At 43.6% G+C, this 26,430-nt stretch overlaps 1 protein-coding gene across 1 annotated transcript in view; it reads right to left on the reverse strand.

The window, feature by feature from the left end:
• The window catches only part of LOC126481316 (probable cytochrome P450 301a1, mitochondrial), a 176,697-nt gene that overhangs the window by 61,268 nt on the left and 88,999 nt on the right, over positions 1 to 26,430 (reverse strand). Inside the window, exons 7-8 of the mRNA XM_050104976.1 lie at positions 24,990 to 25,191; positions 16,800 to 16,968 (exon numbers count right to left, since the gene is read on the reverse strand). Of these exons, the coding sequence (XP_049960933.1) occupies positions 16,800 to 16,968; positions 24,990 to 25,191 (371 nt within the window). The remainder of the gene's footprint in view (positions 1 to 16,799; positions 16,969 to 24,989; positions 25,192 to 26,430) is intronic.

Here is a 26,430-nt window from a genome sequence, read left to right on the forward strand (position 1 = left end):
TTAAACGACCTTCACCAAACCCCGACGGTCTTCCTGAACGTGGGAAGTCACTAACTCTATTTTCATGACATGATCTGTCGAATGGCATTATACCCATACACGGTGCAAATGTTTCTGGCTAATTCCTTTGCTGTCACCCCTTGAGTAAACTCAAAGAGAAGAATACGTCGGAAATGTTCCGATTTGCCCATCTGCCACTGCATTTTGTAGCGTTCACACTTTCATTCACTGTCAATGATCAAATGACAATATGTAAACTCAAATACCAAGAGTGATTACAAATAAAAATTACAATCGATAAATAAACCCATAGCAACCGGAAAACCAACATACAAAACAAAAACACTACGAACCTAAGAGCCAACCTAATATCTCTCCTTTAAGAAGCAGTTGTGCGCAAAGGAACAAGTTGTAAGAGTGAAAAAATAAATGAAGATAGTGCTTTAATACCCCGTCGACGACGAGGTCATTACAGGCGGAACACAAGCTTGGATTAGGAGTAGGGTCAGGAAGGAAATCGGGTATTTCTTTATCGAAAGAATGAAGCCGGCATTTGTCATTAGTGCTTTAGGGAAATCACAAAAAGCTACGCCTGGATGGCCGGACGGACGGACCTTTGAACCTCCTTGCCCCAGTGCACCGCCTCGCTCGTTAGTCACGCACAGGCGCGCGTGTGGAATTTATTAGCACACTGGAAAATTTGTCGCTCTTGATACCTTGATCAAAGGTATAACTATCACAGACCTGCACTGTCAAGATTAAATACAAACTGGAAGCTGATAAATGGAGTACTTGAATGTGAGGAAGTTGAAAGAGAATGAGAAATGCCGGCCGCAGTGGCCATGCGGTTCTAGACGCTTCAGTCTGGAACCGCGCGACCGCTACGGTCGCAGGTTCGAATCCTGCCTCGGGCATGGATATGTGTGATGTCCTTAGGTTAGTTAAGTTTAGGTAGTTTTAAGCTCTAGGGGACTGATGACCTCAGATGTTAAGTCCCATAGTGCTCAGAGCCATTTTAACCATTTTTTTTAATGAGAAATTCCGACGTTCCGTGGATGAATTCCGTTTTTGTCAGGAGAGGCCAGCACACGACGATGAAATACAGTCAGCTGGTTCTTAATATCGAGAGGTTGACAGGAATGTTGGAGAAAGGTACGTGACGAGTATGGACTGTGATTTTATGTGTTTCGTATTATGATGTGTTATCACGTGTGGCTCTGTTTTAGAAGAAAAGAAATTTTAATTAAATTTAATTTTGTATTATTATACATTGTTATCTAATTTGTGGACTTTAAATATACACATCAAAAAAAGTTTTGCATCACCCGGGTTCCCAGGACTTCTGAAGATAGACGCTGACTGTGGATATTCTATAACAGACACAGAACCCTTTGACTGTTCAGACATGTCACTAAACCCTCCCAAAGACGTAAACAACCATGCATGAGCAGAGCCTATTAGACGGAGGGGTTCCGAAAGCTGATCAGTTCCAGTCATTCTACCAGCAAGGAGCTACACGGCTTGTGTTGTCAGGAGTTCAACCATGCCTAGACGGTCATACCACAGTCCCATCGAATTCGCATTGTTACCTTGTACCAGGAAGGGGTCTCAACAACGGAAGCGTCCAGGTGTCTAGGAGTGAACCAAAGCGATGTTGCTCGGACATGGAGGAGATACAGAGAGACAGAAACTGTCGATGACATGCCTCACTCAGGCCGTCCAAGGACTACTACGGCAGTGGATGATCGCCACCTACGGATTATGGCTCGGAGGAACCCTGACATCAACGTCACCATGTTGAATAATGCTTTTCGCGCAGCCACAGGACGTCGTGTTACGAATCAAACTGTGCACAATAGGCTGCATGATGCGCAACTTCACTCTCGGCGTTCCTGATGAGGCCCATCTTTGTAACCACGACACCATGCAGCGCGGTACACATAGGCCCAACAATACGGCGAATGGACCACTCAGGATCGGCATCACGTTCTCTTCACCGATGAGTGTCGCATATTCCCTCAACCAGACAATCGTCGGAGACGTGTTTGAAGCCAACCTGGTCAGGCTGAAGCCCTTAGACGCACTGTCCAGCGTGTGCAGAAAGGTGGAGGTTCCCTGCTGTTTTGGGGTGGCATTATGTGGGACCGAAGTACGCCGCTGGTGGTCATGGAAGGCGCCGTAACGGCTGTACGATACGTGAATGCCATCCTCCGCCCGATAGTGCAATCATATCGGCAGCATATTGGTGAGGCATTCGTCTTCATGGACGACAATTCGCGCCCCCATCGTGCACATCTTGTGAATGACTTCCTCCAGGATAACGACATCGCTCGAGTAGAGGGGTCAGCATGCTTTCCAGACATGAACCCTATCGAACATGTCTGGGATACATTGAAAAAGGCTGTTTCTAGGCCGCGAAAGGGATTAGCCGAGAGGTCTAGGGCGCTGCAGTCATGGTCTGTGCGGCTGGTCCCGCCGGAGGTTCGAGTCCTCCCTCGGGCATGGGTGTGTGTGTAGGTCCTTAGGTTAATTTAGGTTAAGTAGCGTGTAAGCTTAGGGACTGATGACCTTAGCACTTAAGTAGACGACGTGACCCACCATCCACTCTGAGGGATCTACGCCGAATCACCGCTGAGAATAGGGACAATCTGGACCAACAGTGCCTTGACGAAATTGTGGATAGTATGCCACGACAAATACTGGTTATTAGACATTAGAGGCACCGGTGTGTGCAGAAATCTGGACCACCAACTCTGAAGATCTCGCCGTATGGTGGTACAACATGCAATGTGTGGTTTTCATGAGCAACAAAAAGGGTGAAAATGATGTTTATGTTGATATCTATTCCAATTTTCTGCACAGTTTTCGGAACTCGCGGAACCGTGGTTATACAAAACTTCTTTTGATGTGTGTACATGGACGATAATTATCAACAACACCCCCCCCCCCCCCCTCTAAACCATGGGCCTTGACGTTGGTGGGGAGGCTTCTGTGCCTCAGTGATACAGATAGCTATTCCGTAGGTGCTACCACAACAGAGGGGTGTCTGTTGGCAGGCCAGACAAACGTGTGGTTCATGAAGGGGAACAGGAGCCTTTTCAGCTGTTGCAGGAGCAACAGTCTGGATGATTGACTGATCTCGTCTTGTAACATCAACCAAAACGGCCTTGTTGTGCTGGTACTGGCTCAAATGGCTCTGAACTCTATGGGACTCAACTTCTGAGGTCATCAGTCCCATAGAACTTAGAACTACTTAAACCTAACTAACCTAAGGACATCACATACATCCATGCCCGAGGCAGGATTCGAACCTGCGACCGTAGCAGTCTCGCGGTTCCAGACTGTAGCGCCTAGAACCGCACGGCCACTCCGGCCGGCTGTGCTGGTACTATGAACGGCTGAAAACAACCGGAATTCAGCCCGAGGGCTTGCAGCTCTTCTCCATGGTTAAATGATCATGGCGTCCACGTGGGTAAAATATTCCGGAAGTAAAATAGTCCCCCATTCTGATCTCCGGGCGGGACTACACAGGAGTATGTCGTTATCAGGAGAAAGAAAACTGACGTTCTCCGCGTCGGAGCGTGGAATGTCAGATCCTTTAATCGGGCAGGTACATAAGAAAATTTAAAAAGGTAAATGGATAGGTTAAAGTTGGATGTAGTGGGAATTAATGAAGTTCGGTGGCACGAAGAAGAGGGCTTCTGTTCAGGTGAACACAGGGCTATAAACACAAAATCAAATAGGGGTAATGAAGGAGTAGGTTTAAAAATGAGCAAAAAAAATAGGAACGCGGATAAGCCACTATGAACAGCATAGTGAAAGCATTATTGTAGTCAAGATAGACAGGAAGCCCACACCCACGAAAGAAGTACAAGATTATATGCCTACTAGCTCTGCAAATGGGAAGGAGATTGAGGAACTGTATGAAATTATTCATATGGTTAATGAAGCTGAAAATTTAATATTAATGGGGCACTGGAATTCGATAGTAGGATTGTAGGAAAAAAAGGAATAGAAGGAAAAGTAGTAGCAGAATATGGACGAGGGTGGCGGTGGGGGGTGGAATGAAAGAGCAAGCCGCCTGGTAGAATTTTGTACAGAGCATAATTTAATCATAGCTAAGACTTGGGTTGAGAATAATGAGGGAAGGTTATACACGTGGAAGAGACCTGTAGACACCGTAAGTTTTCAGATTGATTATATAATGATTAGACAGAGATTTAGGACCTACATTTTAAATTGTAAGACATTTCCAGGGGTAGATGTGGACTCTGGACACAGTTTATTTGTTATGAACTGCAGATTAAAACTGAAGAAAATGCAAAAAGGCAGGAATTTAAGGAGATGGGACCTGGATAAACTGAACGAGCCAGAGGTTGTAGCGGGTTTCAGAGGGAGCATTAGGGAACGTTTGACAAGAACAGGGGAAAGGAATACAATAGAAGAATAAAGGGTAGCTTTGATAGATAAAATGGTGAAAACAGCAGAGTGTTAAATAGATAAGAAAATGTGGCCTAGTAGAAATCGTTTGGGTAACACAAGACATACTGAAATCAATCGAGGGAAGTAGAAAATATGAAAATTCAATAAACGAAGCTGGCGAAACAGAATACAGACGCCTAAAAAATGAGATCGACAGGAGGTGCAAAATGGCTAACCAGGAATGGCTAGAAGACAAATGTAAGGACGTAGAAGAATATATCTCTACAGGAAAATTAAAGAGATCTTTAGAGAAAAGATGGAGCTCAGATGGAAAAGCAGAAAGCAGAAAAGTGGAATGAGTTTGTAGAGGGGCTGTACAAGGGCGATACACCTGCGAGCAATGTTATGGAAATGGAAGAGCACATAGAGGAGGATGAGAAGGGAGATATGATATTGCCTGAGGTATCTGATAAGGCTCTGAAAGAGTTAAGGCGGTAAAAGGTCTCATGAGTAGACCTCATTTCGTTAGAGCTACTGGTAACCTTGGGAGACAAAACTCTTCCATTTAGTGAGCAAGATGTATGAGTCAGGTGAAATACCCTCAGACTTCAAGAAGAACATAATAATCCCAATTCCAAAGGAAGCAGGTGCTGACAGACATGAAAATTACCAAACTATCAGTTTAATAAGTCACGGTTGCGTAATACTAACACGAATCCTTTACAGAAGAACGGAAAGACTGATAGAAGACGATCTTGGGGGAGATCAGGTTGGATTCCGGAGAAATATAGGAACACCCGAGGCTACACTGACATAGAAGATAGGTTAAGAAAAGGTAAAACTACGTTCATAGCATTTATAGACTTAGAGAATATTCCAGTCAACATTGTTAAAAGCTTTCTCTTTCAGATTCTAAAGGTGGATGGGGAAGAAAAACAGGGAGCAAATGGCTATTTACAATTTGTTCAGAAACCAGATGGCAGTTATAAGAGTCGAGGGGCACGAAAGGGAAGTAGTGGTTGAGAAGGAAGTGAGACGGGGTTATAGCCTGCCACCGATGTTATTCAATCTGTATATTGAGCAATCAGTAAAGGAAACAAAAGAAACATTTGGAATAGAAATTAAAGTCCAGAGAGAAAAGATAAAGACTTTGAGATTTCTCGATGACATTGTAATTCTGTCAGAGACAGCAAAGGCTTGGAAGAGGAGTTGTAGGAAATGGATAGTGTCTTGAAAGGAGGATATAAGATGAACATCAACAAAAGCAAAACGAGTATAAAGGAGTGTAGCCGAGTTAAATCAGGTGATGCTGAGAGGATCAGATTAGGAAACGAAACACTTCAAGTAGTAAATGAGTTTTGCTACTTCGGAAGCAAAATAACTGGTGATGATCGAAGTAGGGAGGATATAAAATGTAGACTGGCAATGGCAAGCAAAGGTTTCCTGAAGAAGTGAAATTTATTAATATCGAGTATAGATTTCAGTGTCAGAAAGTCCTTCCTGAAAGTATTTGTGTGAAGTGTAGACCTGTATGAAAGTGAAACATGGACGATAAACAGTTTAGTCAAGAAGAGAATAGAAGCTTCTGAAATGTTTTGCTACAGAAGAATGCTGAACATTATATGGATAGATCACATAACTAATGAGGATGTGCTGAATACAGTTGGGGGGAATGTAAATTTGTGGTACAACCTGACTAAAAGAAGAGATCGGTTGGTGGACACATTCTTATGCATCAAGGTCTCACCAGTTTAGTACAGGAGGGAAGCGTGGCGGGTAAAAATCATGGAGGGAGACCAAGAGATGAGTACACTAACCAGATTCAGAAGGATGTAGGCTGCATTAGGTACTCGGAGATGAAGAGACTCGCACAGGCTGGAGTAGCCCTTTGGAGTGAAGACCACAACGACAACAACAATACTAACAATAGTATGTAAAGGTAAAATCATCGTTGATAGCGACAAGTTCTGCACTTTTCCCTTGTTTGTGACAAATGTTATAAAAAATACAATGATGTTTAAATAACAGTGAAACATTGCTTGTTGGCTTCTGTCTCACGCAAGGACTTAGCAAGGATTTTGTCAAAATGGGGGCGGGGTTTCCGAATTGTTAAAGAGCTTAGATAGGCTCATGTTTTAAATTTATTCTTGATATTTATTTATTTGTTTTAACCTGCTTTTGGGAGGCCTTCTTGCAAATAGTATTAAGCAAGAAAATATTTTATTAAACTAGATTAATATGTATCCTCAACATAGATATACAAAGGAAATACCCAACGCGCAACTAAATATTTCTATATTTGGCAGTATGATAACTTCACCCAATTGCCAAACGAATGAAAACTCGCCTCTTTGCTAACAGAACACAACTCAGTCTTCTAATATAAGGTTCAGTATAACAGAGCAGAAGAATCTTAACGTAGTTTCTTTTGAAAATAGTTATGTTTCTCTTGTAGCATATTTAAATTTACAACGTATCTGAGCACTTCAAAGCATCGTTAAGCTCCTCAATTCAGTCTCAAATTTTAATAATGGATCTTTCATTTCATTAAAATTCTTCAGTTTCCGTAAGTGACCAAGAACGTTTTGCAATTATTATTTCATTAGTCAACTTGAAGCTACAGCAATCAAATTTATTTACAAAACAAAACTGAAGACACAAATCTAGAGCTACAGTTTTTGGATCTTAATATTTATTTCCGAGATTATTTCAACTACACTTCTAAAATATGCGATAAATGAGTTTCTGTTTATCCGTAATGGATACACAGTCTTTTATGCTAATAAATTCCTCTACAGTGTACAACATACATGACGTTTATTTGAAAATACGTTAGATTTGTGCCGGGTAGACTCACTGTTCCAAGAATATTACGAATCACACATTTCACAGTAGAACATCGTTCTTGTGGTAAAACCTGGAGACATGATGTATCGCCGTTCCACATTTGAGCCATTTTTATGCACAGATAGATAGTACATAAGGACGACCGTTAGCCGCCTTCCAATGTAAATATGGCTTTTAGTACCGCGAGTCTCCGGGGACACGTTCGGGTCGTCTTTTTGCTGCAGTTCTTTTCATTTAAGTAGTGAGTCAGAGAATGTTTCAGGAAAGAAAGGAATCCGGAAAGAATTGGCTGTTGCCTACAGTAAGTGACCAATGCCGACATTTGCCTAAACTGAAAATTGAAAATGTGGACTAAAGAAAACCGTTTTCAAGGTTGCAAGCGGATGGATTCGAACCGCTTCGGCTCCCAAGTCTAGGGGCTGCTAGCTCAGCGCCTCAAGGCGCAGAACTATCCAGTTTGGTGGAGAATTTGGAAAAAAATGTTTGTTGTACATTGTTTTCAAATAAAATAAAATGCAGGACAACAAAAGATGAAGTTCTGGTGCTTGCTTAATTGTGCATGTTTCGTTATTCGACAGTGTGTGAATCATGCGTATTTTAAGATTTAATTTTGCATGGCATTCGTGGCTTCAGTTATTGTAGTATTACATGAGCGTGAATAGATTTTGGACGGGCGAGGTTGGGGCGGGGAGAGAGAATACAAAGCGCAGCCTTCTTCTACGAATTCTGTCAGAAGCGAACGAACTATAGAATGTGCTGTCATCACATAACTGTTCCGTTCCACACAAACCCTTCCCCATCGTTCCGTATTTGAAACGGTTTTCATAACTGAGTACTGCTTGGGTGACCAGATTGGTCGTTGTTTTGCTATTTGAGCTCATTATAATAGAATTTAGAGCAGATTTTTTAAAATGCAATCATCACCGGAGACATTTTTGTTAATCAGCGTGAGTTTTGGGCGAGATAGGTAAATCCAAATGTTTTTTATGCACTGATTTTAATTTAATGTTATTTGTAATGTTCAGGTTGCTCCACTGTCTTGTGAAATACTGAAATACTGCAACCCAGAGTTCTACCAGTCTGCAAATAACGACTCCATTGCTAACACTCGACTGCTATACATAGATAACTAGGCAAGTATAATAGTGCTTGGATATTTTTAATTTGGCTTATCGCTAGAGGACGAATACAAATCCGTTTTCCTCTTCTCTCTTATTAAAAACTTATCCATAATTAGAAACTATCAGAAGGGCACAAAAACAATAAACAGCGGCGCTTACATTAAAATCAACTTCAAGTAAGAACTGAACTGATAACATAACATCTGAACTCACGAAAGGCTGCCAGCGTACAATAGTTGTTCCTGGCTAAAGTGGGGATAGGTGACAGCCGATAGGGCTATCGATGTTGTGGTAGTTTAAATCTATCAATTGCTTTGCTGACTACTGACAGTGCGTATCCCTTTTTTAGCTGTACGACTGAAAATCAAAATATAAGGGGCGATCAAAAAGCTTCCGTTCGAAGGCCGCGCGATCAAGAACTGATGTGCCGCTCTGGCAAAATCGCCGTAGGCATAGAGGCACTCACCCCTATCGAGGCACCAGGTTGAAAATATTTGTCTGGTAAAACACCGTGTTCTGCTAAGTGAAGAAATCCTAACTGCCTGCTGCACATCCTGTCGTACAGGAATCGTCGACCCTCCAAGGGCTTTTTTAAGGGACCGGACGCATGGTAATCACATGGGGAGAGATGAGGACCATGGGGCGAGCGCTCGAGAGTGTCCCAAGCGAGCTGCCGTAACTTCTGCGTTACGACATTTGCGACATGGGGACGTATGTTATCATGAAGCAGCAGCACTCTTTGTCGCAGTTTTCATTCCTCAACGGTGATTTTCGACAGACATACCGGGTGATCAAAAAGTCAGTATAAATTTGAAAACTGAATAAATCACGAAATAGTGTAGATAGAGAGGTACAAATTGACACACATGCTTGGAATGACATGGGGTTTTATTAGAACCAGAAAAATGCAAAAGTTCAGAAAATGTCCGACAGATGGCGCCTCATCTGATCAGAATAGCAATAATTAGCACAACAAAGTAAGACAAAGCAAAGATGATGTTCTTTACAGGAAATGCTCAATATGTCCACCATCATTCCTCAACAATAGCTGTAATCGAAGAATAATGTTGTGAACAGCACTGTAAAGCATGTCCGGAGTTATGGTGAGGCATTGGCGTCGGATGTTGTCTTTCAGCATCCCTGGAGGTGTCGGTCAATCACGATACACGTGCGACTTCATGTACCCCCAAAGCTAATATTCACACGTACTGGGGTTTGGGGACCTGGGAGGCCAAGCATGACGAAAGTGGCGGCTGAGCATACGATCATCACCAAACGACGCGCGCAAGAGATTTTGCACGCGTCTAACAATATGGGGTGGAGCGCCATCGTGCATAAACATCGTAAGTTCCAGCAGGTGTTTATCAGCCAGGCTGGGGATGATGCGATTCTGTAACATATCGGCATACCTCTCACCCTTCACAGTAGCAGCTACGAAACCAGAATCACGCATTTCCTCGGAAAAAAAGGCCCGACAACTGTAGATGTGGTAAATTCAACCGTGACTTTCTCGTCGTGCAATGGAGTTTCCGCGACAGTTCTAGGATTTTCGGTAGCCCAAATTCTGCAGTTGTGGGCATTGACAGACCATCGGAGCGTGAAATGAGCTTCGCCGGTCCACAACACGTTACTCAACCAATCGTCATCTTCCACCATCTTTTGAAACGTCCACACCACAAATGCCCTCCGCTTCACTAAATCGCCAGGTAACAGTTCATGATGCCGCTGGATTTTGTACGGATAGCATCGGAGGGTACGCCTAGGTGCCAACCAAACAGTAGCGACTGCACGAGCGCTGACTTTCCCGTGCATAGACGAACCCGCTACAGTCTCCATTTCTTCCTGAACTGTCTCAGCAGCATTACGCCTTGTGCTCGGTCGGCCACTACGGGAGTCTATCGGCTAAACAACCCGTGGCTTCGAACTTCGAAATCATTCTCGCCACAGCTGCATTTGTCAACGGACATTTACCCATTCGAATCCCCTTCCTATAGCGATAGGATCGTAACGCTGAACTACCATATTCCACATTCCGATAATACAGCTTCACTAAAAGCGCCTGTTCAGGTAACGTCAACATGCTGCGACTGCTGGCGCATCTGATTCTCTCTCTCATTACAGCTCCTTTTATACACGATTGTCATGCGCAGTCCCTGAAGTTTTGCTGTCCAGCGCCATGTGTCGCTCTTTTTTGGTCATAATAAAACCCCATGTCATTCCAAGCATGTGTGTCAATTTTTACCTGTCTATCTACATTATTCCGTGGTTTATTAAGTTTCCAAATGTATACAAACTTTTTGATCACTCGGTACTATCCAATACACATTCTTCATTCTCCGATGGATGTCTACCAGTGTCTGTCCTTCGGCAGACAAGAAAAGAATAACACATTGGTCCTGTTTGGACGCATTTGGTAAAAACGTCACCACGGTTCACACTTCCGCATTTACCCCAAGCACGTCAGAAAGACAGGAATGCCACTCTAATCCCTTGCCAAAATGTCGGTGCTGACACACCCTTATCAAGGGCGCCCATAAAGTAGTTCGTTGGGGGGGGGGGGGGGGGGGAAATTCTGTACTTGGGGGTGTGGGGTTTTTTTAAAATTCTGGAAGACGGTGGTGACTTTTATGTAGCCAGGCGAATACTCTAGTTCCGAGCCTGTAACAACCCGCCTAATGAATCATTTTCTTGGAAGAAAAACAGCCAAGTATACTATAATGTTTTGCATTCCCTGAGAGATATGAGGGGTGGGGCGGCCCCTCCTTTCCCGCGGGTATGAGCGCCCTTGCTCCTGATGTCTCTTAATTTGACTAGGCGACACTTAGATCGCGCGTAATTTCGTTTAAGTGGTAAGGGGGAGGGAGTTCGGGACCCTCTGGACTGTCTCCTTTGGCTACGTCCTCGTCTCGGCTTCTTCCGCTGATGTTTGTTTGACAGTTTTCCTGTCGCTTCGCCAGCAAAAGTGGCTGGCATTGTCAAACCTTAACCCTCCACTGCCGGCGGCGGACTAGTGCCTGTCTCGCGGCCGCAGATCGTAATCATATTCCTGTTGCGGGTAGCAAAGGGAGCGATATTGACCAAGGGAAAGGCCTCAGACGTTGACACGTACACAGACAGCAGCTGACCGGTGTTGCCTGGTGAAACGTTGTTGTGATGCCTCGTGTAAGGAGACGAAATGGGTACCATCACGTTTCCGACTTTGATAAAGGTCGGATGGTAGCCTATCGCGATTGCGGTTTATCGTATCGCGACATTGCTGCTCGCGTTGGTCGAGATCCAATGACTGTTGGCAGAATATGGAATCGGTGGGTTCAGGAGGGTAATACGGAACGCCGTGCTGGATTCCAACGGCCTCGTATCACTAGCAATCGAGATGACAGGCATCTTACCCGCATGGCTGTAACGGATCGTGCAGCCACGTCTCGATCCCTGAGGCAACAGATGGGGACGTTTGCAAGACAACAACCATATGCACCAACAGTTCGACGTTTGCAGCAGCATGTACTATGAGCTCGGAGACCATGGCTGCAGTTACCCTTGACGCTGCATCACAGACAGGAGCGCCTGCGATGGTGTACTCAACAACAAACCTGGGTGCACGAATGGCAAAACGTCATTTTTTCGGATGAATCCAGGTTCTGTTAACAGCATCATGATGGTCGCATCCGTGTTTGGCGACATCGCGGTGAACGCACATTGGAAGCGTGCATTCGCCGTCGCCATACTGGCGTATCACCCGGCGTGATGGTATGGTGTGCCGTTGGTTACACGTCTCTGTCACCTCTTGTTCGCATTCACGGCACTTTGAACAGTGGACGTTACATTTCAGATGTGTTACGACCCGTGGCTCTACCCTTCATTCGATCCCTGCGAAACCCTACATTTCAGCAGGATAATGAACGACTGCATGTTGCAGGTCCTGTACGGGCCTTTCTGGATACAGAAAATGTTCGACTGCTGCCCTGGCCAGCACATTCTCCACATTTCTCACCAATTGAAAACGTCTGGTCAATAGTGGCCGAACAACTGGCTCGTCACAATACGCCAGTCACTACTCTTGATGAACTGTGGTACCCTGTTGAAGCTTCATGGGCAGCTCTACCTGTACACGATACCCGAGCTCTCACTCAATGCTCAGGCGTATCAACGCCGTTATTATGTCCAGAGGTGGTTGTTCTGGGTACTGATTTCTCAGGATCTATGCACGCAAATTGCTTGAAAATGTAATCACATGTCAATTCTAGTATAATATATTTGTCCAATGAATATCCGTTTATCATCTGCATTTTTTCTTTGTGTACCAATTTTAGTGGCCAGTAGTGTAAAACGTCATGTGGACTTATTCTCTATTACGAGTGGTTTCCGATATGAAACACATTTAACGTACGTTTTTATTTATTTAGTGTATTATTCAATATATTATTATGTATACACATTGCAATCCAACGATATTAAAGACACTATTGAATCGCAGAATGTTAACTTCCCCTTAATATTTTTATAATCTGTGGCGTTCCGTTATCCTCGTGGAAAAAGAAAATTTAAAGTAGTCTTCGGTGTTTTTCATCGAGCCTCGCTGCTAGAAGCTTGTACTCTTCTACACTTTAAATGACGTTTTGAAATAATAACCAATATAAACTTATTTACGCCTTCGTTTGGTAGTAGTATGCACATTCCTGTTCTCATCTAGCGATGACAACTTTTGTATATTTTTCGGCGAGCTAAATTAGTTTGAAGCGGATAGTTTGTTGCGGCAGCTATCGCGCGCAATAAGGGCGCTATTGTTTTCACATTTCAATATTTGCGACTCATGCTATATCTAGAATGAGTCTTTATTTCCCTTCTCAGATTTTCCAGTTTCTCTACCACATTCAAACTGCAACGTACATCCACTCCCATTTCCCTCCTGTATCAAAGTAAATTATTCCTTGATATTTCGAGATGTGTCCTTTCACTATATCCCTTTTGATAGTCACGTTGTGCTCGTAATTAGATGCAGTACTTTTTCATTAGTTTTGCGATCTACTCAATTAATCTTCATCTGTCTTTTGTAACACCAAATATGAAACGCTTCAATTCTCCTCTGCTATGCAACGCTTGTCGACTACGTTGTACTTTCACATACTGCTACATTCCAGACAAATACTTACGGTAAAGACTTCCAGACACTTATAATTGGTATTAACAAGTTTTTCCTTTCCAGAAATGCTTTCTTACGATTGTCAATTGCATTCTACATCATGCTTACTTCGGTCGTCATCAGTTATTCAGCTGCCCAAATGGCAAAGTTCATCAATTAGCTTTAGCGACTCACTTCCTAGCGCAGTTCCTGACTTCAGCTGCATTCCTTTACCCTTGTTTGTTCACTTTTCAAGATACTATCCAGTCCGTTCAACCGGTCGTACAGTCACATAAAGTAGCCCTACGATACGCACCTCTTATTATAATAACTGTCATTAGAGATATTTGTAACTACCTTTATAAGCAGCTTTTCCGCCTTTGATGTACTTCAGTTTTTTTACATAGCAACAACAATTATTCACTGTTGCTTTTACTAATACGTGCAGTGCATGGCGGAGGGTATCATTTCGGTCTGAGTGCAAAATGTAAAGAAACAGTATTATACCGAAGTCACGTGACAATCTGAGTTCGATGTTGGCCACGTGCACAGTATGCTATGGACACGCCCAAGATATTATTATTGTCTGCTGTTTAACTACCACAGAAGCTTTCGTCTACTTTTCACAAATTTTATATTTTCGTCTTAACAAATCTTCTGCTTTTTAAACGGAACTGCATCCTATTTATGCCTGCGGATTACACTGAAGTGACAAAAGACCCAGTATAGCGATATGCACGTATACACATGGCGGTAGTATTGCATACACAAGGTACTGGGTCTGGTTCCTCTGGATGTGCGACTACATGGAGACCATTTGCAGCCATTCATGTACTTCATGTTCGCAAACAACGATGGATTTTTTGTGGATGATAATGTGCCATGTCACCGAGCCACATACGTCCGTTATGTCACCAGTTGTTAACGACTGGTTTGAAGAACATTCTGGACAGTTCCAACGAATCATTTGGCAACTCGGATCGCCCAACATGAATCCCATCGAACATTTATGGGACATAATAGAGAGGTCAGTTCGTGCACAAAATCTTGCACCGGCAACCCCTTTGCAATTGTGGGCTTTTAGAGAGACAGCATGCTTCAATATTTCTGACCAGTTGCTGCTCTACGCCGGGCAAAAGGAAGTCCAACACGATATTAGGAAGTATTCCACTATTTTTTTCACTTCTGTGTAAGGCTGCTTAAAACCATTCAATATACAAACTTGAGCAAACGTTGCATTACCAACAGAGTGACGCCATGGTATGTACAACCAGAGTTCAACTGTACAGGACGGGAGTATAGGCAGGCGGTGGGCGTTATGGAATGATTAGGGTTATTTTTTTTTAGAGAAAGACCATTTATTGGCTAAAGCATGTTGAAAGGGGCTACATAGGCTTAGGGAGGTGAGGGTGAGCCAGAGCTTAGAATTTGGCGAAGCGTTGTTCCCGAAGCTACCGGAAGTGGTTGTCTGCCAAAACTAAGTCCACAGCGCCGCAGCACCGGGAGAAGCGGGAGATGTTCACTGCTACATGGCACCCATCCGACTGGCGGGTGAGCAAGAATACAAGAGAGTGGGCCCGGCAAAGGGCGGCCGGGTATATTCGACGCACCACGCGGCTTCCTCCGCCCTGATTGGTCAAGACCGAGCAAGCCGTGCGGACGGCATGGAACTTTCCAGAGCGATGCATGCTAAGCGACGCCTGGGGCGGCGTTATCTCGTAAGCACATGACAGAGGCGCGTGGCCAAGGTGCCCTTCCTGGGTGCTGACTTCCTGTAACTAAACCGTGGGACAAAAGAATCTACAGGCAGCTAAAACTGCCGGCCGTGGCTTGGCGGCAATGGAAAAATGAAGTTACCGTTTGGAGGCTCATATAATAAAGTAAAATCCCTTATTGTCTGGCTCATCCTTTACACAACAATAAGTTCAGAGTGTTTGGACTCCGACACATTGGGATCCACATTATTTGTTGACAAGTGGTATGTTAAACAGACCTGTGTTCCAATATTGGTGGAAATGTGATTGCTATGAACTTAGTCATGAATTCCTATACCTGTGGTATTTGATATCTTTGACTGACGTCCTTTTCTTAACACTGAAATTCTTAACCGTCGCTCTGCACACAAGGATCTAGTGAGTTCCAAATGACTTACTTTTAAAATACATAAAATCGAAATTACATAATTATACAGGTCAAACATATTAACATACGCTTTTTAAGATTATTAAAAAATGATTTTCAGTAATAGTACTAAAAATATAATTTTGTTGTTTCATTTACAAAACCATCCAGTGCAATAAAAATTTATAAGGAGATTGTGTAGAATTGTGAATGTCTGTTGAAGGTGGGAGTCGGATGAAGGTGATACGGATGAAAATATAGTGTGTTTATAGAATTAGGGTTGGTTCAATGTGTCGCTTTAGCGGTTTCAGTACATTAGGATTGGAAAGTAGAGGGAAAGTAATGTCACTGTTGGAGATGCTTTTCTGGATAGTGTAGGACATAAGTAAGGGTATAATATAATACTATATAATAAATAAAAAAATAAAAAAATATATAATACGTACAATAAAATAATAATAAAGTATAATAGGTGAGAAACGGTTGGTTCAAAAATGGCTCTGAGCACTGTGGGACTTAACTTCTGAGGTCATCAGTCCCCTAGAACTTAGAACTACTTACACCTAGCTAACCTAAGGACATCACACACATCCATGCCCGAGACAGGATTCGAACCTGCGCTCGTAGCGGTCGCGCGGTTCCAGACTGTAGCGCCTAGAACCGTTCGGCCAATCCTTCCGGCGAAATGGTTGGTATTTGACCATTGGACGATGTGGTAAAAGACCCATGTGGGGGAATTTACGTGTATGCAGAAGGCAAGGTAAAGAGCATGCACAGCGCGGGGTAGCCGCCACGGTTCGCGCGGCTCCCCCCGTCAGAGGTTCGAGTCCTCCCTGGGGCATGGGCGTGTGTGTTGTCGTTAGCGTAAGTTAGTTTAAGTTAGATTAAGTAATGTGTTAGCCTAGGGACCGATGACCTTAGCAGTTTGGTCTCGCATTAACTTACCATAAATTACCACAAAACAGAGCATGGCATTGAAGGATTTGTAGGGATGTTGCTTTGACTACAGAAAACCTACGGTATTGTGCTGCCACTAGGCTCATACTGGATGGTAGTGAGGGTCTGGTTCTAGGTTTTTCAAAGCCACCTGGAAGCGATTCTAAGAGCCATTGCTGGAGGGCTCATGCTGTGAACAGTGGGCTGTATTTAAAAAACTATAAATGTGTTACCGTGTCGATGCCGCCGAACATCATGTCCAGCGCCATGACGATGGCGATGCGCGGGTCGTCGCTGGATATGAGAAGCTTCTCCAACACACTTAGCTCTCCAGTGGACTGACTCTCGTCACCACGAGCTCTGACGCGCTCCAGCGCTCTCGTTATATGCCGCATTGACACTCTGTGAACACAAGGCGATTACCATTGTACCACTGTACCATGTAACAGAGAATTGTACGTAGGTTCGCCATCTTTGTGGCCAAGGATTAGCGACTCGGACAAATCATTCATTTTCCGTTTCTTTTCTTTCACAGTCACTATAAGCAATAGAAAAAACCGAGATCCGAGGACAACACAAAGTTTGGGCATTCCTCAACAAACCATATACCCACCCCTATGACCTATCTGTAAAGAAGGACGTCTTTACAGACGAATGGAAAAAACTAGTAAAAGCCAACCTTGGGGAAGATCAGTTTGGATTCCGTAGAAATATTGGAACACGTGAGGCAATACTGACCTTACCACTTATCTTAGAAGAAATATTAAGGAAAGGCAAACCTACGTTTCCAGCATTTGTAGACTTAGAGAAAGCTTTTGACAATGTTGACTGGAATACTCTCTTTCAAATTCTGAAGGTGGCGGGGGTAAAATACAGGGAGGGAAAGACTATTTACAATTTGTACAGAAACCAGATGGCAGTTATAAGAGTCGAGGGACATGAAAGGGAAGCAGCGGTTGGGAAGGGAGTGAGACAGGGTTGTAGCCTCTCCCCGATGTTGTTCAATCTGTATATTGAGCAAGCAATAAAGGAAATTCGGAGTAGGTATTAAAATCCATGGAGAAGAAATAAAAACTTTGAGGTTCGCCGATGACATTGTAATTCTGTCAGAGACAGCAAAGGACTTGGGGGAGCAGTTGTATGGAATGGACAGTGTCTTGAAAGGAGGATATAAGATGAACATCCACAAAAGCCAAACGAGGATAATGGAATGTAGTCGAATTAAGTCGGGTGATGCTGAGGGAATTAGATTAGGAAGTGAGACACTTAAAGTAGAAAAGGAGTTTTGCTATTTGGGGAGGAAAATAACTGATGATGGTCGAAGTGGAGAGGATATAAAATGTAGACTGGCAATGGCAAGAAATCGTTTCTGAAGAAGAGAAATTTGTTAACATCGAGTATAGATTTAAGTGTCAGGAAGTCGTTTCTGAAACTATTTGTATGGAGTGTAGCCATGTATGGAAGTGAAACATGGACGATAAATAGTTTGGACAAGAAGAGAATAGAAACTTTCGAAATGTGATGCTACAGAAGAATGCTGAAGATTAGATGGGTAGATCACATAATTAATGAGAAGGTATTGAATTGAATTGGGGAGGAGTTTGTGGCATAACTTGACAAGATGAAGCGACCGGTTGTTAGGACATGTTCTGAGGCATCAAGGGATCACAAATTTAGCATTGGAGGGCAGTGTGGAGGGTAAAAATCATAGAGGGAGACCAAGAGATGAATATACTAAGCAGATTCAGAAGGAGGTAGGTTGCAGTAAGTACTGGGAGATGAAGAAGCTTGCACAGGATAGAGTAGCATGAAGAGCTGCATCAAACCAGTCTCAGGACTGAAGACCACAACAACATGACCTACCTCCCTAGGCAATAAAGTTATCTTGTATTGGAATGAAATTCCTAAACACAAAAACGTTTCCAAAGAAATCTCCTTTGTTATTTTCACGAATTTCTGTGTGTTAATTCAATATTTAATAGACACAGTTCTCGGGTTTCCGTTTGTGTTGGAAGTAAACCGATTTTGTGACATATTAAAATTTCTTAATCAGGAGCGAATTATTTTGCCTCACCTAAGTGGTATGGTAGTTTAGTGTTTGAATCTCTGTGTCTTTATCTAATTTATTAGACATAGTTCTTGCGTTTTCGTCAGTGTTTATAGTAGAGTTCCATAGTGCGTTTCGATAGTCCTTTGTTTGTCTGTGTAATGTAATTTTTCACGGTCTTTAGTATAATTAGGGTTCTGTGATAGCTGTGTGCGGATGCGAGCCGAGTTGCTGATACTTCACTCTCGGCTACATGCTGTGTCGGCTTTGGTTACACAACCTGAAGCTGCAGTGAGTGGGAATTACTGTTGTGGGCCGGCAGTGGGGATCCAGCGGACGTCCAGCACTTCCCATGAGTCCACCGATCGGTCCTCATCGGTGGCCAGCCCAGTTACTGCTCGCATTGCGGTTGACACCTCACGTGTGGTCGAGTGGGAGGCCGCCTCGGGGCGTGGCAGAAGGCCGAACATAAGGCCTCCCTGGTTAGGCTGACAAACAGGTTCCAGCCAAATGCAGTCGCTTGTACTGTTTTAGAGGCAATCTCTCAGTCCGCTATCCAGGCAATCATAGAGGGTGGGGTTATTGGTAGCTGGAATCTCCAATGTTAGGCGCGTTATGGAGCTCGTTAGCAACATGGCTGTCAAGGAGGGGAAGAAAGCCAATGTACACTCCGTGTGCATACCAGGTGGCGTCGATCCAGATGTGGAACGGGTTCTTCCGAATGCCATGAAGAGTACAGGGTGCAGCCAGCTGCTGGTGGGTTCTCATGTTGGTATCAGTGATGGGTGTCGCTTTGGTTTCGAGCGGCTGTCAGAAGTGGTGAAGGCTGGCAGTCTTGCTTACGAGATGAAATCAGAGACCACCATTCGCAGCATAGTCGACAGGACCGATTGCAGACCTCTGGTACAGAGCCGAGTGGATGGTCTGAATCAGGGGCTCAGACGGTTCTGCAACGTGTAGGCCGCAAATTCCTCGCACCGTAGGGTGGTTGGGTTTCGGGTTCCGCTATATATATATTACGCAGGAGACGGCTACAGGGGTGGACTGGGCGCTTTCTTAGGTTAAAGGATCTCGGAGAAACATAGAAAGTGCTTCAGTCTCAAAGGGTGCAGGTCGAAGACAGGAAGAAACGTACATCTAGAAACCATCATTGTAAGAGTTATAAATTCTCGTAGCTGTGTAGGAAAATCACCAGAGCTCCAAGCGCTAATGGAAAGCAATGATGCTCAAATCGGTATAGGCACTAAGAAATGATAGGCTAAAGACAGTTGGCGATGGCGTGTTTGTTCTGTTAGAAATAGTTTTATCTTGTAGCGAAATTGAATTAGATGGTTTCTGTAAGTTAATATAGGTAGAGGTCATTCTTGGCAACCGGTACAAAATAATAATTGGATCCTTTTATCGACCTCCCAACTCAGATGATACAGTTGCCGAAAGAAACTATTTCGAGCAGTTAGTTCACGAGCCCACACGAATAGTAAACGGATGTGAAAACACACCTGACACCTTCGCAACAAATCATCCTCAGTTAATAACGAGCATCAAAAGTGATACACGGATTAGCGAACGCAGGGTTGTCGTAGCGAGACTGAATACCGTAACTCCCAAATTCTCCAAAAATAAACGAAAAATATACCTATTCGAGAAAGCAGATAGTATTTGCTTGACGCTTTTCTGGGAGACAATCTTCACTCCATCCAACCTGATGTGGCTTGAATTCAAAGAAATACCAAGTTTCGACAACAACTGAGAGATTTATACCAAACAATTTAATAAAAGACGAAGCTGATCCCCGTTGGTACATAAACGGGTCATAACACTGTTCCCGAAAGAACGAAAAAAACATGTCAAATTTAAATGAACGCAATATTCCCATGATGGCGATGTTTTACAGAATCTCGAAGTTTAACCCCGACCTCAATGCGAGATGCTTATAATAGTTTCCACAATGAAACATTGGCGCGAAACCTGGCGGAAAATCCAAAGCTACGCTGGTGGTATGTAAAGTATACCAACGGCAAGACACAATCAATGCGTTTTCTGCGCGATAGCAGTGGAAATACCAAAGATGACAGTTCTTGTAGAGCAGAGTTACTAAACACAGCCTTCAGAAATTCCTTCAGAAGTAAATATTCCAGAATTTGAATCAAGAACAGCTGCCAACATGAGTAACTCAGAATAAGATAAGCTCGGAGTACTGAAGCAAATCATTTAATAAAAGCAAGTCTTCCAGTTCAGACTGTATACCAGTTAGATTCCTTTCAAGTATGCTGATGCAATAGCCCTGTACCTAACAATCACATACGACCGCTCGCTCGACGAAAGATCCGCAACCAAAGACTGGAAAGTTGCACAGGCCACACCAGTATTCAAGAATGGCAGTAGGAATAATCCACTAAATTACAGGCCCGTATCATTTACGTCGAAATGCAGCAGTATTTTAGAACAATTATCGTATTCTAACATTTTTAATTACCTCTAAGAGAACGGTCTATTGGCACACAGCCAAGACGGTTTTAGAAAACATCGTTCTTGAGAAACACAACTGGCTCTTTACTCACACGAAGTGTTGAGTGCCATCAACAAGGGATTTCAAATTGATTCCAGAAAGCTTTCGGCATCGTACCTCACAAGTGGTTTGTAATCATATTGTGTGCTTATAGAACATCGTCTCAGTTATACGACTGGATTTTTAAGTTCCTGTCGGAGAGGTCACAGTTTGTAGTAATTGACGGAAAGTCATCGAATAAAATAGAAGTGATTTCTGCCGTTCCCCAAGGTAGTGTTATGTGCCCTCTGCTGTTCCTTATCTATATAAATGATTTAGGGACAATCTGACATCCGTCTTAGATTCTTTGAAGATGATGTTGTCATTCATCGACTGGTGAAGTCGTCGGAGGATCGAAACAAATTGCAAACCGATTTAGAAAAGATATCTATGTAATGCGGAAATTGGCAATTGCCCTAAATAATGAAAAGTGTGAGGCCATGCACATGAGTGCTAAAAGGAATTCATTTAACTCGGTTACACGATAAATCAATCAAATCTAAAGGCCGTAAAATCAACTAAATACCTAGGAATTATAATTACGAACAGTTTAAGTTGGAAAGAACACATGGAAAATGTTGTGGGGAAGGGAAATCAAAAACTACATTTTATTGGCAGAACACTTAGAAATGTAAAAGGTCTACTAAGGAGACTGCGTACACAACTCTTGTCCGTCTTCTTTCGGAGTACTGCTACGCCGTGTGGGATCCTTACCAGATAGGATTAATGGAGTACGTCGAGAAAGTTCACAGAAGAGCAGCACGTTTTGTTTTATCCAGAAATAGGGGAGAGAGTGTCACAGACGTGATGCAGGATTTGGGGCGGACATAATTAATACAAAGAATTTTCTCGTTGCGGCTGGATCTTTTCACAATATTTCAATCACCAACTTTCTCCTCCGAATGCGAAAATACTTTGTTGACGCCAACCTAAATAAGAAGAAACGATCATCATAATAAGATAAGAGAAATCAGAGCTAGCACGGAAAGATATGGGTGTTCGTTTTTTCCGCACGCTGTTCGAGAGTGGAATAATAGAGAATTATCGTGAAGGTGGTTTGATGAACCCTCTGCCAGGCACTTAAGTGTGATTTGCAGAGTATCCGTATAAATTTAGATGTAGATGTAAATGCAAATATAAACGCGCACTATTCCCAAATATTTTCCAGAAAATCCGCTGTTCTCCACCTCAATACCAACGTACGCCACACACCACCGTCTTGGTCCAGCTGACAGCTGCCACTGTCACCCCCCCCCCCCCCCCCTCCCAAACAAACCTGTGTGCTCCGACACCCACCAGTGCTTAGAGCAGTAGATGTTCAACAGCACTGCTCACTTATCAACTTCTCTTTTATTCACAATCAGTCAAACATTCCAAAAATAAGAAAAACACTTCCTCTTGTAACAAAAAAAGAAAATTTTTTTTCGTCTTCGTGACATATGTACGTTACTATTTCGTTCTTATGGGATTTTAAGAGGTAGCAATCGTAGAGAAATACTTGTCCTGTCATTTTGTATTAACCACTTTATGTTTTTTTTTTCTTAATTGAGTTTCGATTCCCCCCAAAGGGGGCGGGCTGACAGCAGCTTAGTATGCCGCTCTTCAGCCTACAGAATTTGTTTTAAAAAGATGAAGATAATTAGTAATGAAAGCATGCGATAAAATCGGTGACTTAAATGGTAAAATGGCGGAAAATCGTGGAAATTAAAACATAGAACAAAGGGTTGATGATGCTAATAAAATATATATGAAGCAGACAGGTACAAGAATAGACAGACAATTAAAAAAAAAACACAGCGACAGTCTGGTTTCTGTTCGCAAGAGATATAAAATTTACGCCCAGCGACAGCATGCTTTCTGTTCGCAACACTTTGGAAAGACGAACAACACTGAACATTCACTTGAACACTGCACTAAAAAATTGGCACAAATATTACATACCACAGCTGAGCGTAGATGTGGGGAACCTGGACAGATGACATGAAAGGAAAGGGGGCGAAGGAGAGGAAGAAACGAAGTGGGGGGGAGGCGGCAATGGAGCCGATGGAGGACGAGGACCCATAAGAGGGGGGTGGGTCCTGGGCAGACGTGATAGGGAGTGGGGAAAGGCAGAGGAGGGGTGTACAAAAGAACTGGGGGGGAGGAGGGGAGGCAGAGAGAGGTTAGGTGGGGGAAAAAACAGGATGGAAGGGCGGGAAGAGGGGCCTGGGGAAAGGACAGAGGAAAGGAGGGGGGTGAGTATCAGAGCTGATAGGAGGGATAAATGGAGGGACAGAGGGCATCATCTGGGAGGGGGAGTTGATGGAAGCCACCTTGGGAAAGGAGATGAAGGGTGTAGAGATGGAGGGTAGGAGAGACACAACAGTAAAGGCGTGGCGGAGGGTGGGGATTGGAGAGGAGAGAAGCAACCAGGGAGTGAACCACTTTATGTCTACACATAAAGTGGTTCCTCTGTTATCGATTTTATGCAAAAAAATTAAGCTATGAATAAAAAATTTATTTTTATATATCGTTTCTTGCCCAATGGGCTGACACGAATAGCTCTTAAAATTTATGCATATGCATTGTAAGTCACACATCATTTTAATACTAAATTTTATTATGAACAAATATGTAACTAAGGATAACAATGAAATAATGTTGTAAAGCAGCGCCACTATAATCACGCCTTCTGTTGATATATTGTTTACGTAGCAGACACAAGAGGTCATTCCTACCATTCTGCTTTAAGTATTGTTCACGTTAGATCATCGTATCTAGTTACTGTCACTATTTTATCTAATTTCATGGTATTCCTGATGCTGTTTGGCGTACTTGCCAAAGCTATTTTCAACATTTATTTAAAATGGTGTGTATTCGACCATCAAAAATAATTGTTGTGCAGTTATGGCCCAGCGAGATTTCTTACTTTAAGACACATGTGTTTTATGTGTACCACACTTCAGCGCCTTCACCAACACATCCCGCCATCCCTACACTTCCACACATTCCATATCCTACCCAACGCAACTTCAACCAACTCCCTCTCCCAGACAATGGGATCTGCCCCGATATTTATCCCTCCTACTATCTTTAACCCTACCCCATTTATCCCACACATCAGTAGTCCTCTCTCCTTTTACCCTCTACAACCGCCTGTATCCTTCTCTTCTTGTGCTTTCCCCACATATCATTACTCCCTCTCAACCTGTGTCCTTCCCAATGCCTATATTTCCCTTATCAGCTTCACCTCCTACCTATCATCTCCATAGTTTCACCTATCCCCTGACCTCCACCCCTGAACCTCTTTAGAACATATTCTCTCCTCCCAGAATACATTTTCACCTGTGTAAGTATTTTTTTAATGGATGAAGAATTTCATCTCAACATTTTCTTTAAATTGTATATATTCTGCGTCCTTTAAAGTGTCCGTCATTAATCTTTATAACTAGAAACATACATAGCCCTTATATTTTTATTTTTTTGTCGTCTTTGTTCACTTTTTATGAGCACTCTTGGCGGAAGAGCAGAGTACTCTACCACTGACAGCCCTCCCCCCGCCCATATGGGACATGAGATGATGAAATAACAATAAAGAAAAAAATTATGTAACGTTTGTTAGTACATTTTTATAGTTCATCTGCAGAAGGACAGAGTCTGAAAATTTCAATGAGGAGTAAAATAAACGTGTCTGAAACACATGTAGAACCTGTTTTTCCGCGATCATTCATTTTAAAAAAAAATTCTTACAGCTTTTGTTGCTGTAATGGTTCCGCATCTCTACCAAGACTTCCAATCAAATTTACGTTTTAAGTCACACCGTAATAAACACCGGGATGCTGCACTTACTCGTAGGAGCAGTCCAGGGCCTTGACGAGTCGCCTCCAGGCGGGCGTGCTGACGTACCGCCAGGGGGACGGCTGCAGGTCCAGCTGCAGCATGCAGTCGAAGATGGCGAGGGTGGCGTCGATGAGCCGCTGCTGCTCAGAGTCGGCCGGCAGGTTCCTCTCCAGGCAGCCGAGGCGCGCATCCAGCGCCACCAGTGAGATGGCTGCGCACGACCACACACGTACACGCGCCAACCGGTACATGTAAGCGGAACTCTCACTCTCGCTGCTAGCAGACTGCCACCCACTCGGTGGTTTGCACGAACATCGGTTAAATCAAAAGCGCCGTATACTGAGCTGATAAAAGTCATGGGATACCTTCTACACTACTGGCCATCAAAATTCCTACACCACGAAGATGACGTGCTACAGATGCGAAATTTAATCGACACGAAGAAGTTGCTGCGATATGCAAATGATTAGCTTTTCAGAGTATTCACACAAGGTTGGCACCGGTTGCGACACCTACAACGTGCTGACATGAGGAAAGTTTCGAACCGATTTCTCATACACAAACAGCAGCTGACCGGCGTTGCCTGGAGAAACGTTGTTGTGATGCCTCGTATAAGGAGGAGAAATGCGTACCATCACAATTCCGACTTTGATAAAGGTCGGATTGTAGCTTATCGCGATTGCGGTTTATCGTATCGCGACATTTCTGCTCTCGTTGGTCGAGATACAATGACTGTTAGCAGAATATGGAATCGGTGGGTTCAGGAGGGTAATACGGAACGCCGTGCTGGATCCCAACGGCCTCGTATCACTAGCAGTCGAGATGACAGGAATCTTATCCGCATGTCTGTAACGGATCGTGCAGCCATGTCTCGATCCCTGAGTCAACAGATGGGGACGTTTGCAAGGCAACAACCATCTGCAGCAACAGTTCGACGACGTTTGCAGCAGCATGGACTATCAGCTCGGAGACCATGGCTGCGGCTACCCTCGACACTGCATCACAGACAGGAGCGCCTGCGATGGTGTACTCAACGACGAACCTAGGTGCAACAATGGCAAAACGTCATTTTTTCGGATGAATCGAGGTTCTGTTTACAGCATCATGATGGTCGCATCCGTGTTTGGTGACATCGCGGTGAACGCACATTGGAGGCGTCTATTCATCGTCGCCATACTGGCGTATCACCCGGCGTGATGGTATAGGGTGCCATTGGTTACACGTGTCGGACACCTCTTGTTCGCATTGACGGCACTTTGAACAGTGGACGTTACATTTCGGATGTGTTGCGACCCGTGGCTCTACCCTTCATTCGATCGCTCAGAAACCCTACATTTCAGCAGGATAATGCACGACCACATGTTGCAGGTCCTGTACGGGCCTTTCTGGATACAGAAAATGTTCGACTGCTGCCCTGGCCAGCACAATCTCCAGATCTCTCACCAACTGA

This window comes from Schistocerca serialis, chromosome 5 (genome assembly GCF_023864345.2).
Source record: "Schistocerca serialis cubense isolate TAMUIC-IGC-003099 chromosome 5, iqSchSeri2.2, whole genome shotgun sequence".
Taxonomy (NCBI): Eukaryota; Metazoa; Arthropoda; class Insecta; order Orthoptera; family Acrididae; genus Schistocerca; species Schistocerca serialis.